At 39.8% G+C, this 17,582-nt stretch overlaps 2 protein-coding genes across 5 annotated transcripts in view; one reads left to right on the top strand and one right to left on the bottom strand.

Moving 5' to 3' along the window:
• Window positions 1–10,366, top strand: part of LOC117427785 (receptor for retinol uptake stra6-like) — a 32,642-nt gene extending 22,276 nt beyond the window's left edge. For 2 of the 4 annotated variants that reach the window (XM_058998546.1, XM_058998547.1), the window contains 5 exons: window positions 639–756; window positions 1,550–1,651; window positions 2,294–2,457; window positions 4,281–4,418; window positions 7,704–10,366. In XM_058998546.1, coding sequence (XP_058854529.1) covers window positions 639–756; window positions 1,550–1,651; window positions 2,294–2,457; window positions 4,281–4,418; window positions 7,704–7,936 — 755 coding nt within the window. In that variant the 3' untranslated portion in view covers window positions 7,937–10,366. Of the gene's footprint in view, window positions 1–638; window positions 757–1,549; window positions 1,652–2,293; window positions 2,458–4,280; window positions 4,451–7,703 lie in introns of all 4 variants that reach the window. The other 2 variants (XM_058998549.1, XM_058998548.1) reach the window with 2 other exon arrangements.
• A 1,686-nt stretch (window positions 10,367–12,052) lies between these two features.
• LOC131700558 (immunoglobulin superfamily containing leucine-rich repeat protein 2-like) lies at window positions 12,053–16,868 on the bottom strand. Its single transcript, XM_058998544.1, has 2 exons — window positions 16,612–16,868; window positions 12,053–15,139 (listed from the first exon to the last, which is right to left on the bottom strand). The coding sequence occupies exon 2, from the start codon at window positions 15,128–15,130 to the stop codon at window positions 13,064–13,066; it is 2,067 nt and encodes a 688-aa protein (XP_058854527.1). The 5' UTR covers window positions 15,131–15,139; window positions 16,612–16,868; the 3' UTR covers window positions 12,053–13,063.
• Window positions 16,869–17,582: the final 714 nt, after the last annotated feature.

Raw genomic sequence — 17,582 nt, forward strand, 5'->3', positions numbered from 1 at the left:
GATGCGTTCTCTCGAGCTTATCCTGGAGACTCTGTGATGAGCAAGACAGTTTAAGCATTTGAGTGCTGGAGATCAAGAGGGTACCGTGGTGCCAGGAACATCACACATCATAGGGACTACCTGGCTCACAGACCAGTCTGAGGACACCTGTCTTGCTGTCCAGCACTAATGCAGGTTGCCATTCTCGTAATAGAAAAAGGGGAATGTGTAATGCACTGATTATCACCGCTTTGGAATTGAATTGTAAATAATATTTAGTGCTGCCCCTCTCCCTGTGCCCTTTCAAATCCTCAGAAAATCGTTTATTATTAACAGACAAATTTAACAGTAAACTATTATGTAAAGATGTTTTTAAATTCCACACTGGGTATATATTCTGATGAAACTTGGTTAGGACATTCTTTTTCACATGTCATTGAGAGTATCAGAATCACATTTTTTACTCTGGTGGATGTAGGTCACAGTGATTAACTTTGATATTTGTATGTTAATAACATATTTGTTGTAATAGAATGTAACCCTCTGAATGGGCAGTCCGAAATCAACACCTACGGTACCGAAGTAATCCAATCGTCTTTTAAAATGCTAAGCAGACTATTTAAAAGCACTTCTGTCTGTCAAATACATTGTTTCCACAGCCCTGTTGATTCAGACGCTCGTTTTCTTTATCTGTATCCTGTGGTTCGTGTTCCTGATCCTGATTCCCATACTATTCGGCCAAAACCTCATCCTTTTTCGAATCCTCAAGGTCATGTGGTGAGTACTGGGCAGCTGTGCTCCTTGCGTGTGGACTTCTCCTTACACAACTAATAGAAAAAAAGCATGGATTCCGTAGTCTCGCACAAAACTGTGTTTGGTAGAAATGTTCTGTAGCCGCCTTGTAGTTGCTGGGACTTAATTCTAGAGCTCCATTGTCATGGCGATTTACATCGTGCGCCACATCTCTGAAACTCCTGGTCTAATTTGGAATGCAGAGACATTTCATGTTTTTAAGGTTAGAGTTAAATCATGCTTTTCTTTAACTGCTTCAGCTGCTTTTAGTTTGTGAACAACCCTGGGATGAATGCCCTGTATGAAGCAATGAGATTAGTATGGTAAGGTTGCAACAGTTAACACATATACAGTTTTTGTTGTGGCTGTCCAGGTTCTGCCAGTAATAAGCATATTTTTACACTGCAGAGAATGATTTTACTGCAGGGGGAATCTTTCAGTCCTCACTTAACGTTTATTCTGGATATGCAAATGTTTCCATACGTTTGAGATGATCATCCTGATACCATGGTCTGATAGCAGAGACTGCTGTCGTGAGTGTGGACTGCTGCGTTTGATTAAGTAACAGGAAGCATCTTCAGGGGTTGAAAATACATTTTTAAACCGTTGGCTTAACACTCCTTTAGATATCTGAACTGCACTTGTTTTTGAACCGCCTCTAGATAAGTTTGACTTGAATAACTGAAACCATTTATTTGGAGCTTGTTTTAGTGGCCTGCTGTAAAGCACCACTGTCACAGTGTTCCCAGAGCTATTTGCACCTTGTTTCTTCCCACAGGCCCTTCTGGCTGATGCTGTGTTTAGTTGTGATTGTTCAGCATGTGATGGCCAAGTTTGCCTTCCTTAAAAAGGATGCCGGGACGAGAGACTTGGACAACAGGTAGGAGCGCTCACAGCAAGCTTCTCAACAACCCAATGTGTTCTACTGTAATTCTATTTGCACCAGTGCAACTGTGGAGACCAAAAATCCACAGGGCTGCTTTCAAAGGGCAGAGCTCCACTTTCCTCTATTAAGCTGTGTTTCAAATGCCCACCCATTTAGAGGGGTACCGGATCACTTCCTGTGTTGTTGCTCAGATTTACTCTAATGGTCTAAATGCAGTCAGGCCTTGTGACCTACTACCCAGGAAGTGATTAGGTCACAGGAATCTTTAGAGCTGTATTTGTCAAACGTGATATAAATATAAACATTTAAACTGTTCACAACTGTTGCACAAGAAGTTTGTTTTGTTTTTATGGAAATTCTCTTAACAAGATACTGTACAGACTAATTGATATTGCGTATACCTTTATGAAAGTTTACCTCAATACATGTTGCAGTTTTCCCATGCTTTCCCCCACATTTATACTCTGTATTTAACATAGTTTGCCATGTTTTTTTTTTATCATACCTCTCTAGACTTTTCCCATGCTTTCACTATGCTTTATTAGAGTTTGCTATGCTTTTACTATGGGACACGGTTATAAGTTGATCGATGCAATGCTAGCTTGTGCTGATGAAAACATCTTTCCCTCCATGTAGACAGGGGCTGTTTCTGCTCACCTACCTGCTGTTCCCTGTCAATGTTCTGGTGGGGGTTCTCCTGGGGGTGTGGAGAATTGTGATCACTGGCCTCTTCAACATCATTCACCTGGGCCGGCTGGACATCAGCCTACTAAACCGGGGTGTGGAGTCCTTCGACCCAGGTATGTCTGCTTACTGCCAGTGTCTTTATCACTGTGTCAGCATGCCCTCTCCTGCTGGTGGTAGAACAGCTCTCCATTGTAGAGCAATGCTTAACCACCCTAGAACTCTGAACTCTGGTACACAACAGGTCCATGTTTTACTGATAGCTTTGTAGCCGTGTCTTCTCACTGATATACTTGTTCGCACTCCTCCCCTCCTGGTTTTCTGCTGCTTTTAGATTTGAAGAGCTGCTTCCTCCACCTAATCGCTTCTTGAGCTGCAGATCAAATAAACCATTGGAATGAACCTGACCTACAGCACAGGAAATGGTTAGCTGCCAGGAAGCATCAGTAGCTTTTTTGATGGGTATTATTACCGTAATAATGTTGCTAGTGCTATTAAGAGGTATACAAAAGTGTTACAATTCTTGTTATTTTTTTGCACGGCCCCAGATTATGTGCCAGGCTGCATTACCTTTGTTCTGGCTCAGTCTACCTTGCTGAGAGAGTGTTGTTCTATAGGATACAGTCCAGTACAAGGGTGGCACACTCCAGTCTTGTCAAGTCTTTGATATTTAAATTGAGGGCCTGAAAAAAAAATACATCTTTGATATCACTGTAGTTGTTTTTTTTTGTTTGTTTTTGTTTCATACGAAAATCCCTGCTAGCTAGCATCCAAACCACATACCCGACACATGCAAGCCAGAGTATAATAAACTCCATTTGAAGTCATGCGCGATGTTGGATGGGGTGGCTTTGATGTACCGTCTGGCTCACTGTGGTCTCTTTTGGCTTCAGGATCCCCACTGCTTTGTGAAGGATTGGTGGGAAGTTCTCTGATTTGATTCTATGGAAAACGGAGGTAGCAAGATTAGAGCAAGGGAGTAAAATAAATGAAAAGCAAATCAATATTGAGGGAGTGGGGGTATAAAACTGAACGAGAGGGGCCCTATCCCTCCCAAATTATTGTTTGACTCACATGGTTTAGATGTAATAAAAAGGCATCAAACACATTGTACCAGACACCCGTACAAGATAGCGGATGGCCAGAAATAGACACTTATTTTAGGGTAGGGTGCAGAGTAAGACAAAGTCTCCTCCGTCTAGTGTGACAACCTGCTTGTGTGTCATGGCCTCAAAAATATATTGTTTCCACTAAAAAATGCTGCTACATTTACAGAAACATTACATTGGTGGAATAGATTTGTTAAAGCTTCTGTTAACTGGGGTGTCAGTGAATCAGGAGACGAAATGATTGTGCTTATTTTAAAAGCTTTTTTTTTTTCACAGCACTTTTGTACTAATGGCCTGGGGATTTAGTAGCATTGGTGCGTTTGTATTATTTGCTTGACTTCCTCTAACTGCAGCATTTAAAAAACCTTTGTACTTTAGTTTTCTTTTTCCAATTGGCTGATTTTACATAAGATTTTACATAATGAATCTCTTGGTTAAGTAGATAATAAGGTAGGTTAAAAATATATATATATATGTCAGTGGAATTGAAGTTATCTGTTTAGGTACTAGTAACACGGCAAATATCATAGTAGAAACTACCCTCAAAGCTGTAGTCAACCATTTTAAATTCAATGTTCAGGGGTCTCCTTCATTCTTACAGGAAATGTACCGACCAGGTAAGAAGTAAATAATTAGGAAATATTCACACTCCCTCGTTTCCCCGATGATACATTCAGTGCCAGCTATTAACGGGAGTTCACTTGATTTCAGTTCAAAGAAGCTAGATAACATTTTAGCATGCAAATGAATTGGCAGTGAGTAGATGAAGGCCCTCTGTTAGGTTGTATTGGGTGAGTCAATGTAATGCATCTATTCTTTCTCTGCGGCAGGCTACCGCTGTTACGTGCATTACTTGAAGATTGAGGTGAGCCAGTCCCACCCTGTGATGAAAGCTTTCTGCAGCGTGCTGCTCCAGCCTCCAGCCTCTGAGGGCACCGCGGGACAGAAAATGACCTCCGTGGAGGAAGGTCAGGTACCCGCCGCTTCGTGAGCCGTGAGAGTGAGCAGGAGCTGCCTACTCAATCAGCATTATACCAGAACAGCAGTGCTATACCAGAACAGCACTGTAACAGCACTGCTGTACCAAAACAGCACTGCTGTACCAAAACAGCACTGTAACAGCACTGCTGTACCAAAACAGCACTGTAACAGCACTGCTGTACCAGAACAGCACTGTAACAGCACTGCTGTACCAGAACAGCACTGTAACAGCACTGCTGTACCAGAACAGCACTGTAACAGCACTGCTGTACCAGAACAGCACTGTAACAGCACTCCTATACCAGAACAGCACTCCTATACCAGAACAGCACTCCTATACCAAAACAGCACTGCTATACCAGAACAGCACTGTAACAGCACTGCTATACCAGAACAGCACTGCTATACCAGAACAGCACCGGAACAGCACTGCTATACCAGAACAGCACTGTAACAGCACTGCTATACCAGAACAGCACTGTAACAGCACTGCTATACCAGAACAGCACTGCTATACCAGAACAACACTGTAACAGCACTGCTATACCAGAACAGCACTGTAACAGCACTGCTATACCAGAACAGCACTGCTTTACCAGAACAGCACTGTAACAGCACTGCTCTACCAGAACAGCACCTCTATACCAGAACAGCACTGTAACAGCACTGCTATACCAGAACAGCACTGCTATACCAAAACAGCACTGTAACAGCCATTTATTATTATTATTATTATTATTATTATTATTATTATTATTATTATTATTATTATTATTATTATTATTATTACATATGTACACAGTGGGGTCTGCTTTAATGATCTAGCAGAGGCAGGTCTTAATAACGCCACCTTGAAATTAAAATGCATTAAACCAGTTGAGGGAAAACCTGTGCTTCCTTATATAGTAATACTGTTCACATTTCAAAAGTCACCATTATCAAATACACACTCCCCTTCAAGAATTAGAGAAGAACTTGACTGTTTATAGAACAATCTGATTGGTTAATGGTCATTTAAAGCTGCCCTATATTTTTTTCCCGTGTATGCCAATACACAGACATGTTTTTATATCTACACGCTTCATGGGTTTCAGACAGCAATACTGAGATATACAGACTTCTCAGATGGTTGAAGCCACACTGTGTTGCCTTTGAAGTCTGGGTCACTGTGAGGACAGACCTGAAATGGGCTGTTTTAAACTGTAAGCGAATGAAGTTTTCATAAAACAGAAGAGAAACCAGACTCGGCTCAGACAGTATTCCCACATAAAGAAACCTCTACAGTAATGTCACATTTGAGAGCTGTAAAGGGGTGAGGGATTGGCAGTCTGGACAGCTTGAAGCCATTTGTTCTATATTCATACTTTGGTCCCTTAGTTCTCCCGCTTGAGTGGAAATGGGCGCTGTCAGTGGTCTAGGCGAATTGAAGGGCACTCAGTAATGCGTCTGAACTGGGCAGGGACAGAGTGAGCAAAAAAACTGAAACATATCATTGTCTTAAACATCTTTTATGAACTGCTTGTGGAATTGTGGAGTGATCGGAATACATTTCTGTATGGAAAGTGAGTTAGTAGTAGGGTACTAATATCGTGATCCACAGCGATTTTATACTTACTAAAGTGGCCCCCACATGGTGTCCATCCTCTGGTTTATACAGTGATAAGGCTTTAGTATTTTTATTATGGTTTTTTTCACATAGGTTGCTTTGTAGATCCAGAGCCTTACTGACATAGCAACATGCCACTTCAGTCCTTACTGCAGGTGACTGTGTTCGCCATCTTAGCAACGCAAAGTAGTGGATATCATTTGAGCATTGGGGGGTATCCAGCAATCCATGATGGGATTAGATAGATACTTTCTGCACTTTTTGAGGACCTTTTGGGAGCAAGGCAACAGATGTTGGACAAAAAAAAGTCTAACATGACTGATTACTATGTTAAACAAATGGCCACCCTGCTGTGTATTTCTGTAATGTGTAAAAGTTGCATGAGGGTCTCTAACGTGGCTCCATTGGTAAAGGCACGGGCGTGTCGTGTGCAGGGGGAGTCCTACAGTCAGGGGAGCGGTAGGTTTGCATTCCTGGCTGAGCAAAGTCGTCAGTCTTCACGGGACATTCCACAGGGAGCGCTGCATTGGCTCTGGTAGCATCTCCCAATGGTTACTTTCAGTCACAATGGGCAAGATAGCAGATATGACAGACTTGAAGAAAGAGCGTGTATACAGTATTGGGCGATTCGCTGGCAGACATGTACCATGAGGCACAGTCTCGGAAGTGATTTCTCTGTCTGCAATTTTGGAGAATAAACTTTGCTGCAGATTTCCACCCCTGAATCAATTGGACCCGGTAATCAGTGAGGGATGTTCATGTATCACCTCTGAACAATAATAGATGTGTACATAGATACAGAGATGCATCTGATTATTTTAACATGAATAAATCATTCTACTGTATTAGAGAGAGATGTAAAGATAGATGTATTTAATTAATCACATTACTATATAGATCATTTTAGTACACAGATGGGTCACACTAATTGAGTATGCTTCCCATTCCCAGAGCCCAAAGGGCAAAAGCAATGAGTTGCCTGTGCAGCCAATATGTTCATCGTGCGTCTGGGGATATGGCTGATGAGACGTCTTTGCTGTCAGTCAAGCATGAAAACTGACATACTGTTGCCCATGTGAAATCCATTCAAAGTATTTTCAAAGTATTTTACCAGTATAAAACCATTCTTTTTTTTTAAGATCAGAAAACAGTGCAGGCTAGGTGGTACAGTGGAATAATGCATTGATTGATTGATTGATTCACCTCTGGAACACTGATGGAATTTGCATTAAGTGAATTTGGTGAAATGAAATTGGTGGTACATGTGGCCATGGTGCACCACCAGCCACACAGTATGGTGCAGCATTCCTTCAGTTTCTGAGAATGGGATGTGTTGCTTGCACTTCCCATGTTGCCCTTAACCACTGTGCATAAGAGCCAGGCTCATCTTCATTTGTGGCTTTAGAGCTTTTAATATAGCATCTTACCAACCAACAGAGGTCAAAATCTGCAACGACAGTGCTTCACACAACACTATCCATTACAATTTCACTATGTATTTGGTTAGATCTCCAGAAAGGGTAAACATCCACCACAATCATTATATTTTCACGTGACCACACCATAAGGCATTTCAGCGATTGAACAAAACATCTTTGAAATGGCATTTGAGTCTATGTACTGTGCAAGCTGCTGGGTTGGTGTAACGTTTATGTTGAACCTGCAGGGATTCAGCTGGTGCAGCAAGACAAGAAGCAGAAGATGATCTCCAATTCCAGGAGGATTCGAGGGAGGTGGTGGCTCGTCTTTACCCTGGTGAACAACCCCTCGCTGGTGACGTCACGAAAACACTTCCAGGCGCAGAGCTCCGAGGCCTTTCTGAACGGGACACTGAACAGAACCACAAAGGAAAGCGGCTCCGAACCCGAGAAAACAGACACAAAATCAAATGATGTGTGAAACACTGAGAAGAAAAGAATACTGAAATAGCTGCACTTACTGAAAAATAAATACATACATTCGAAGTACACTGCAAATGTATTTGATTTATATATATTTTAAGGTCAGTTTGGTCCTCCAAAGTTATTTTGTTTCAAGGGCAAGATAATATTACTCTGTCGACCTGCTTATTTAAAAACAAACAAAAAAATAAATTACATTACTTTAAAGTACAGATTTTATCAAATGGCCCCAAAACAGCGAGTAGTATATTTAAATGACTTTAGTGTTGCAGTATAAGTATGTCAGTTGGTGTTAGGGGCACCATACTGTGGACATAACTTTGACCACAAGCACAGCTTTAAGGTCCCCTGAAATATGAGATACTGGATTTTCTCTAAGGTAAGAGTGTTTTTACGCAACAAGCTGTAAACAATGTATGGACACCGAAGAAGAGCTTCAAGATAACAATACTTTTATTGAAAAAGATCCCATCCACATTTCTTAAGGAGTAAGTAGATTCAAATGTTATTTTTCTTTAAATCTGCCTTAATGGCTTTGAGCTGCTTAGAGTTTATCTGAAGAATCTCAAATACCTGTTCTGAACAGATTCTTCATTCCATTCCAATAATGAGCACTGTGACCCTTCACCTGTCAGCCCCGCCTATTTGTTCTGTTGCCAGGGGTGTTCTGTAGCCATTTGAGATATTCAAGGATGATTGTAAAGAAAATTCTAAAGAAACAACAATATAGTGGGAAGAGGTCAAATGTCATTTTAGGGTGGTGGTATTAAAATACTTCCACCCCCCATGATTTCACTTAATCAATGATATAGTTGTCTGAATTATACTGTAGAATGTACAGCACATGGGTCCTGTGAATGAAATAATTAACTTTAAATAGTACAGAAAATAAGCCATACACCCATTAACCTTAATTACAATTTAAAATGACCTTTCGATTTATCGCAGCATCTAGACAACTTGTCATAGTACTGTATGTACAAGATGTTTGCAGAAGCCTGTGGGATATCATTTGCCACTCTTCTCAACTAATACATTTCAAGGGTTGAATATATGAAAATGTCTGCATTTCACCACCCTCTTTCACGCGATCCAGCAGTGATTGACTGAACTGGAGATGGATAAGCTGTGCTATCAACACAAACATTGATGCCTCCACCCCATTGTTCAATCATATTGAATCATTACTTGCATGCGACTCAGTGAAGTAATTTACTAATGTATAGTCAGTCCTTTTCTGAACAGCATTGCAGATGGTCTGTACTGGTGTCTGTGGTGTAAACATCATTGGTATCTGTGTTAATTCAGCTATGATTGTGGGCATTATCCATCTCCTAATATCGTGTTGGAGTAGGTGTTACTGCAAATGATACTAACGATTTTCACAAGGGTAGTTCATAAGCAAACAGGGACCCTAGGCCACAATAATGGCACAATAGGCACAATCTTAAGAACAAGAATACATTACTTCCATGTTTGGTTGTCAGAGAACATTTCAAATAAAAGCTGGACTCAAACTGGCAGTGTAATTATGCTGTCTGCTTTGAATTTGCATTTTTAGAAAATTGTTATTCAGTTCAGTGAATCGGACAGACTCTGATGGCATTGTTAGAACTGGAAGACATGCTATTTAGTCTTGAATCATACCAGCTAGGTTCTCTGATTTAATAGGTTATTGTTCAACGTTTCTAATACAAGCCAAGAGTCTAATGTCAAGTGTAAAACAACAACAGGAAATGCTACAATGTCAAGGGTAAACACCAACGTAGCACTAAAATAAGACTAAAATTGCAATGAGTTATTTTAACATAACTAAGAGTGTAGCTCCCTGTATAGTATGTGGTGTTAAAAAATAAAGCACCTGATGTTATAAACATTGAGGCAGACTATATACTGTACCTGTTATTGTATCTGTATTGCTGACAGCGCACTCCATTTCACCACTTCCATAGTAACACGTAGACTCTTGAAACATAGCAACGCCCTAACTGGACATGATGGTAGCCCAGCTATCAAGAGATTTTGAAAAATAGGTCTGCGTTCTGAGGAACCTGGAACGATTAGGGTTTGTCAGTTAACCTTGCTGGTGTTGAATAATAAATGTATTAATACATTGTGTACCGCTGTGACATGCTGCATCTGGGGCCCTGTGGACCTGCTGGATTGCAAATAATGGTGTATTGGTTCAACCCATATTCCTCATTCTTCTCAGAGCAGTGGACTGGTCTAAACGTGATCCATGCAAGGTGTTTCTCAAAAGAGGAAGGGCCTAAACTCGTTCCCTGACAAGTTAGCAGCAAGTGGTGTGTATGATGTCTCTTACTGTGTCATGTCGTGCAATTTGGGCAAGAGAACCGCTAAAGCGAAGCAGCAAATCTTTGATTTGGTTTGATTTTGTACACGTTATAATTAAAAATTGTCAACACAATGTTGGTGTTTGTTTGAATTATTTGAGCGGCAAAAAAAAAGTTTGCTAAAATACACTTTAGGGTGTTATTAATACTAAAATGTGTTTTAAAACTATTGCGTAAGATTTTTGTTTTATTAAATATTAGACTTTCAGTGTATAGGTAGAATTTCCAAACGCTTTGAACAATGGTCCGAGTCATAAGATATTGTAATATCCTGGAAAATGGGCAGTTAGTTTGTTTGGTCCCATAGTTTTCCTACTAAAAATGTTTCTGGCAACATATTGTTTACAAATTCAGACATCCCTATGCAAAGATAATTAGCAGGTTTCATAGACCGCGGATTAGCAGCTAAAATCGCATTAGGAATGTATATGTGAACAATAACGATACGCGAGGGGCTTTAGGCAAGTAAAAGTATGTAATATATCGGCGTTCTGCAAAATGATACAACACGTGGGTTGAGTGTGCCGTACCACTCGGCTGCGCGTTTCTCATCATCGACATTGTTAAAATTAAAAGGAGTTTAATGTACAGTTGTACTACTGTTTTCGTTCAAATAAATGCACATTCACGGGAAATGGGTGTATCTGTTCAAGTAATTCAAGGTTCCCTCGGTAAAATGGTTATATTTGTAGCCAATTAAATAGACGTTTATTTTATTCACTATAATAGGAATTGTTCTTTATAGAAACCAACCCAATTATGGATTCCAGTACAGTATTACAGTTTGCAAACGGAACTTTACATGGAATCTAATACTGGCGAAGGCTAGATTCACCTTTTTCTTTCATTAAACTAAACGGGTATTTTCAAAACTAGCTTTATCACTACCACTACCGCGTATTATTATTTAAAGCATTTTTTTATTTCTTAATATTGTGGTTTTTGGACTGGTGGAATATTAAACTGATTTGCCCTTTACCAAAAGCGTATTATTTCTGGGTAGCATGCATTGAATGAAACAGGGCGGGTAGTCTTTAATGAATTAGACTAACACATCTGTATTTAAGGAAAAGTGAGCGTATTAGTTTTAATATAACATGTTATCAAATGAAACGTTATAGTATTCATTTAGATAGTTTTCCGATATGTCCTACAATAGACTATGATCAAAACTGAACTGAATTAAAATTATAAATATTCCGAAAAAGTGGATCTAAAATACAAAATGTGAGCTACAGAAAACGATTACATTTGTTGACACAGTAAAAAAAATAGTAACAGTTTATTATTTTACAAATACATTTAATTATTCTCCATAACAAAGTCTACAGAATCTTATACTTTAAACTGCTGCAGATCTGTAACATAATAGTATGTAATGCTTAGAGAATTAAACACAAGTGTTAAAAAAATTAAATATTAAGTTTTTTAAAAAGCCTGTTTTCTCTAACATATAGGCCTCTGCACATATGAACAAAGACAAGAGCAATACAGTGGGAAAGGGTGCGGTGTTTTTTCTTTAGGCTATATAAATATACCGGATCGTACCGAAAAGGTCTTCGTTTGCAACTTTGGACTATTGATACTGGTTTACTTCCGGCACATTTTAATTACTGGTTTCGTTTCATACTTGTATTCCATATTCTAAGTATTGTATTTTCTATGATTGGCACTTGTATTGTAATTGAAATAACATTGAATTTAAAAAGAAAAAAAAGAACCGACATTATTTTTTCCCAATATTTTTATTAATTCCACGTACATAAAATCATATATATATATATATATATATATAACTTTGGATTTTTTTTTTATAACAACGTCACCAAACGTTCAAATGCATAACTTTGTAGACAAAATTAACCATTTCATTTCAATAAAAAAAAGTGTTACCGTACACGGTTTACATCACATTGACTGACATTAAGAATATCTAACATGTCCTATACGCTATATATCGAAAACACACATTTCAAATACCTATGTGTGACATACCATGGACAAGATTCTTTAACAAAAAGAGGACAAGAGATTAGAACCCGCTTGAAAAAAGCGAGGGATATTAAGCATCCATATACTGAAAGAGAGTAAATTCACACATTTTCAGAACTCCACTGTACATTTAACACTGTCTGGTTGTAAGTGATCTGGAGGGGTTTTTTCCAGCACTTTCACATGCCTGGCTACGGTTTAACAGTGAAACCCTTTCGATCTCACAGAATATGAAAACAGCCGATGCACAAACACAGGAGCGATGCCGCTGTCCAGCACCACAACCGGCTGAAACAAGGGCACGCGAAAACCACAATGGAGTTATGTTGGCCGGAGCCCTGAATAAAGGAGACGGGCGCTTATAATAAACGAACACACTTTCTGCACAGCCATTAGCAGTAAATCGTGTCTAGTTCACTAGTAGCCTGATAGTTAATATCTTTGATGCCCTGTACTTTTACATGTTATAAGTTGCCGCTTTGAACCATAACCACAAAAGGGTCGTGTATTTGTTTATGTGAAAAATAAACCAAATATTTCCCTGAAGTTTATGTCATAGCACGATTATTTAGCGGAATTTAACTCACAAGTCCAAAACCCGAGTGGCATCTTTAATTTTGTTTCCATTCTCATACCCTCAATTATAAATAGTCTGATGGGTTTTAAAAACGCATCTCCTTTACTAGGGCTCACATGAAACAATGGTTGAGAAAATTCCTGTGTTTTAACCTACTTGTGAGTATTTATATTACACGTTGACTCTGAAGAAGCCAGACTTATCAGCGGGCTGTCTGTCTGTAGTTGCCATTGATTTCTTGGGAGATATTGACAGCCTCGGCCCCTAGTGGTAATCGATCGCTATACTCGGACCCCACCTCGAATTCTTCTTGGTTGGCTTTGGATTGCGACCCGGGGATGGATTCATGTATCATACTCCCCTCCGCTCCCCCCTCCCCTTCCCCCTCTTCCCTCTCGACCTCGTCTTCTTCCAAATCACTGGGGTTGTAGTTCTTTTCCGATTCCACATAAGAAGCCCTGGGGTCGAAGTCGGTGGCCATATGCTTTTCCATCTGATCCGGGTTGTGTGCTTTCATGATCAGCTTGTAAGTCTTGCCCTGATACTTGTAAAGGAGATGGCAGCAGGTGGCTCCCAGTAGCGGAACAGTAGCAAGAGCCAACAAGAAGGTGCTAACTACCACTATGATCATCAAGGAAGGGATTTTCTTCCTCGTAGTGAAAACAACTTGAACCTGGCAGTCTTCCCCTGTATAGGTGAGACACAGGGTGTAATTGGTACCGGGGTTCAATCCCTGGAATTGATAGGCGTTAATACCATCCTCTATCTTGGACCATTGAACCACAGAGTGACCATTGCCCATATTTATACACAGGTACAGCATTTCCAGATGTGCCTTTTCTGTGGGCGCTTGGAAGGGATTGAGCTGTACTTTAGCTTCAGTTTCAGACACTTCCAAGGCAATGACCCCGAAATCAAAAGTATGCTGCTTGAGCTCGTCTGAGCTCTGATTGAAGGCATGATTGGAAATGTACTGAGTGCTGTCACTGACACCGCATTTCTTGCCAAAGGCTGGCTGTCCAGGTGAGATCACCACACCGCTACGCTGAGTACCAAAGGACCCATAAGTTGCCCTGGTTGGAAAGGTCATCTTGCCAGTGTCGTCTGGTTTGGCCCAGTTAATGACATTGTTTTTAGAGACCTTTACCCCGGGTTTACGTTCAGAGGTGGGGGTCTTGTCAAGGATGGCGTCTTGTATGGCATTGATAGCGTGTTTCTGGGTGCCCGCCACGGCCACATTAACCGAGCTCTCTGTGCTACCCTGCTCATTGGTGGCTGAGCATGTATAGCGACCATCCTCGCGTTTACTTGTGCGGGGGATGACCAGCGTCCCATTTTTAAACACCAAGAAACGATTTGCTGCCTGCTTCGAAGTCTCCAAAGGCAAATCATTCTTTTTGGTCTCTGTAACGGGCATATTGAACTCAATTTCCTGGTTTCCAGTACGGATTTTCCACTTAACCTCTGGTTTCGGGCTTCCCGTGACATTACAGTGCATGATAAGCATAAAACCTTCGTTGATTTGGGTGTTTTCAAGGTTAGGTTGGGACATTATGTGAACAGTCGGGGCCACACATTCCAAGTTGGGCAGTTGCACAATACGGATTCCCTTTAAGTCTTCGGGTGTTTCACAGGTGATGAGGTCCGGCTCTGGAACAGAGATAAGAGCATTTGCTACCCAGTCTTTCAGCCAGTGTAGCGTGCATGTGCAGTCAAACGGATTGTTGTAGATCTGAAGATGGGACATGGAGCTCAGAGAATCGAAAGACCCCTTCGCAATGGTGGTGAACATGTTGTTATTTATGCGCAGTGATCTCAGATCCTTGAGGTTAGAAAAGGCATCTCTGGGAAGATCCACCATGTTATTGTTGTTTATTTTCAACAGTTGGAGAGAAGTGAGATTGTAGAGATCTCCCCAAGGGAAATGCACAACCTGGTTGTGGCTCAGGTCCAGGTTACGGAGCTGAACCAGCACCGCCAACGTGCCTTTCTCTATGGTGACAATCTCGTTATGAGCTAGCCATAGAGAGGTGACCTGGGTGACATTCACGAAGGAATTCTTCAGCAGGGTCTTGATTTTGTTGGCAGAGAGGCTGAGGGTCGTTACGTTGGACGGCAAGCCCACGGGCACCACCTGCAGATCTTTGTAGGCGCAATCCGCGAACTGGTGGGCGTACTTGTCGACACAGACGCACGGCTCCGGGCAGGTCTGGGCGACTCCAATGAAAACAGTCCACAAGGAAATGTAACAGAGGTATATTGCCGTCATCTTCGCTACCTGAAAGGAACAAATATATTCTTAGATTAGTCTGCATACGGCTTAGATATCAGGCTGGTAATGTGACTATTATTGTAGATTTGAAAAAAAGGATAGTTCCCGTGAGCATTTCCATTAGCCTGGCAATAATGCAGGGCGACATCCAATTAAACTGTAAACTTGATCAAGCGAAACCTTTTATATCTGTAGCGCAAAGGAAATGCAGAGGAATTCTTAAGCATTAAATCCACATATCCAATAACGTAGCCTTCAACATTAATAAACGACCGCCAAACACTTTCTTACCTTTGATATGATATTTAAAATACACAACATTAATTAGCACAGCATTTATTCGACATGTTTAATTGTGTATGGTATTCCATTGAGTACACTTCAGAAATAACACTATTTTATAAAAGGTATTTTTAAACCTATGGCGCGAAGCTACAACAAACTGTGACCCGGTAATTCATATAACTAACAGACCAACAACAATTCAACAAATTCAACTCATTGTATTTAAGTTGTGTTTTATCATTATGTTCGTTGTAAAACAACTATTTTGCATTTCTGTGCGATCTGTTATAAGAAATCATTGTTAATTAAGCCATCAAACTAAAAAAAAAAAAAAAAACATCACAAAAGAACAGGTTTGTTACATAAGGTAATTATATCCAGCATTTTACATCAATGTGAAATAATAAAAGAAAATACGAGTTCAAATACAAATAAGCCTTTGTTTTCCTGCATAACAAATGTGTCTGTGTGTCTGTCCGTCTGTCCGGATGTATGTTAGCTACAGGGTATACAGATGCCGAAATACGGTCGCTGTCTATGGTGCTGAAAACAAAAGTTACCATTAAAAAAGTTTTTAAATCTTGCTTCTTCGACTTATATTATAATCACGACAGTAATCTATGTTTTCTAAGTTTCGCATATTTTACCATGTATATTTCTATATCAGCAATGAGATAAGGACACATTTATGAAATATTAATTGATGAAATGGCAAAGTGCTGCAGACGAATTATTCTTCTATTATGATCTAATCCCTGCTGTTCTCCAGTATGAGAAAAGAAAGGCCAGTCAAAAGATTGGACACTCGTTATTCTTTTTAAAAAGAAATGCAATACAAAATCTACATAGTACTTTACAATGAAGCCCCTCCTCCATGACTCTTAATAGTTGATCGTGTGTGTGTGTCTATCTATCTATCTATCTATCTATCTATCTATCTATCTATCTATCTATCTATCTATCTATCTATCTATCTATCTATACAGATAGATAGATATACAGAGAGAGAGAGAGAGAGAGAGAGAGAGAGAGAGAGAGAGAGAGAGAGAGAGAGATTATTAAATGTACTGTTTCACAATGGTATTGCATTATTACAAGTACAAATATATCAACTGTATCTAGATTGTTTAAAAAGAACCAACGGACCAGTACCGACTACTAAAAGTGTTCCTTTTACTTGGAAACATTCTTACCTGTGAGATATGAATAATCCTTAGATATTCTGAAAGTCTTGAAAGGTACAGTATTAGCTTGTAAAAAATAATAAATTATTTAACAATTGCTGTCTTCTTTCTTGATAAAGTTGTTTGTTTTACATGTTTTTTGGCAAATTGGTATATCTGTGATAATAGGTGTCAGAAGAGACATTTTCCTCCCAGTTTGAAGCCGAGCAGTCCGGAGGATGTTTTCTGCGTTACGAGTTTGGCTTGCATTCATCGCGCGCTCCCGCCCCCATAGAGAAAGGGGGGTGGGATTGTGAGCGCGCAGCCTCACCCATCTACTAAATATTTTTCAAAGTTAAAGCTACAGGGATTGTCTGCTCAGCATTAAATATGTATTGTATCGATGAGCTGATGTTTTACCACATTTTACCGGCTCACATTGAATCCCATTCCATCCCGATCCACCCCATAATTAACCCTCATGTTTAATTAGAGAATGTCGAATATCTAAGCATAAATAACTAGCATACGGAGTTGAATATATGTTTAGTCGTTTTTATTTTTGCTAGATATCCAGTTGTTTTAAATGAAATACTACGACCTGTTGAAATAGACTTCCCATTTTATTTTCAATATACTGTAGAAGTGAATGAGAGCAACTCTGATTGACGTCTCTTTGTGATCATCTTTGCAATGGTTTCAGCTCAATGTGTTGCACCGTTCTACTGCACTTTAGATTGACGCTATACAATGTTGCATCCTCCGGTCCATTTGTTTATGGACTAAAGTAAACAATACTAAGGGATGACGAGACAAAGGAACAAAATCAGTCATTATTTAATGTGATGTTATTTTTAAATAGAATCGCTAGAGCAAACACTTGGGTACTTATGGTTATTTTGATAAAATATTGTATTTGATCAGCTCTGATTTTTATCTGGTATGTACACTTAATGGATGAAGAAGAAAAACATAAGCGCAAGCAGAAAATAATCGAATTA

Source organism: Acipenser ruthenus, chromosome 24 (genome assembly GCF_902713425.1).
Source record: "Acipenser ruthenus chromosome 24, fAciRut3.2 maternal haplotype, whole genome shotgun sequence".
NCBI lineage: Eukaryota > Metazoa > Chordata > Actinopteri > Acipenseriformes > Acipenseridae > Acipenser > Acipenser ruthenus.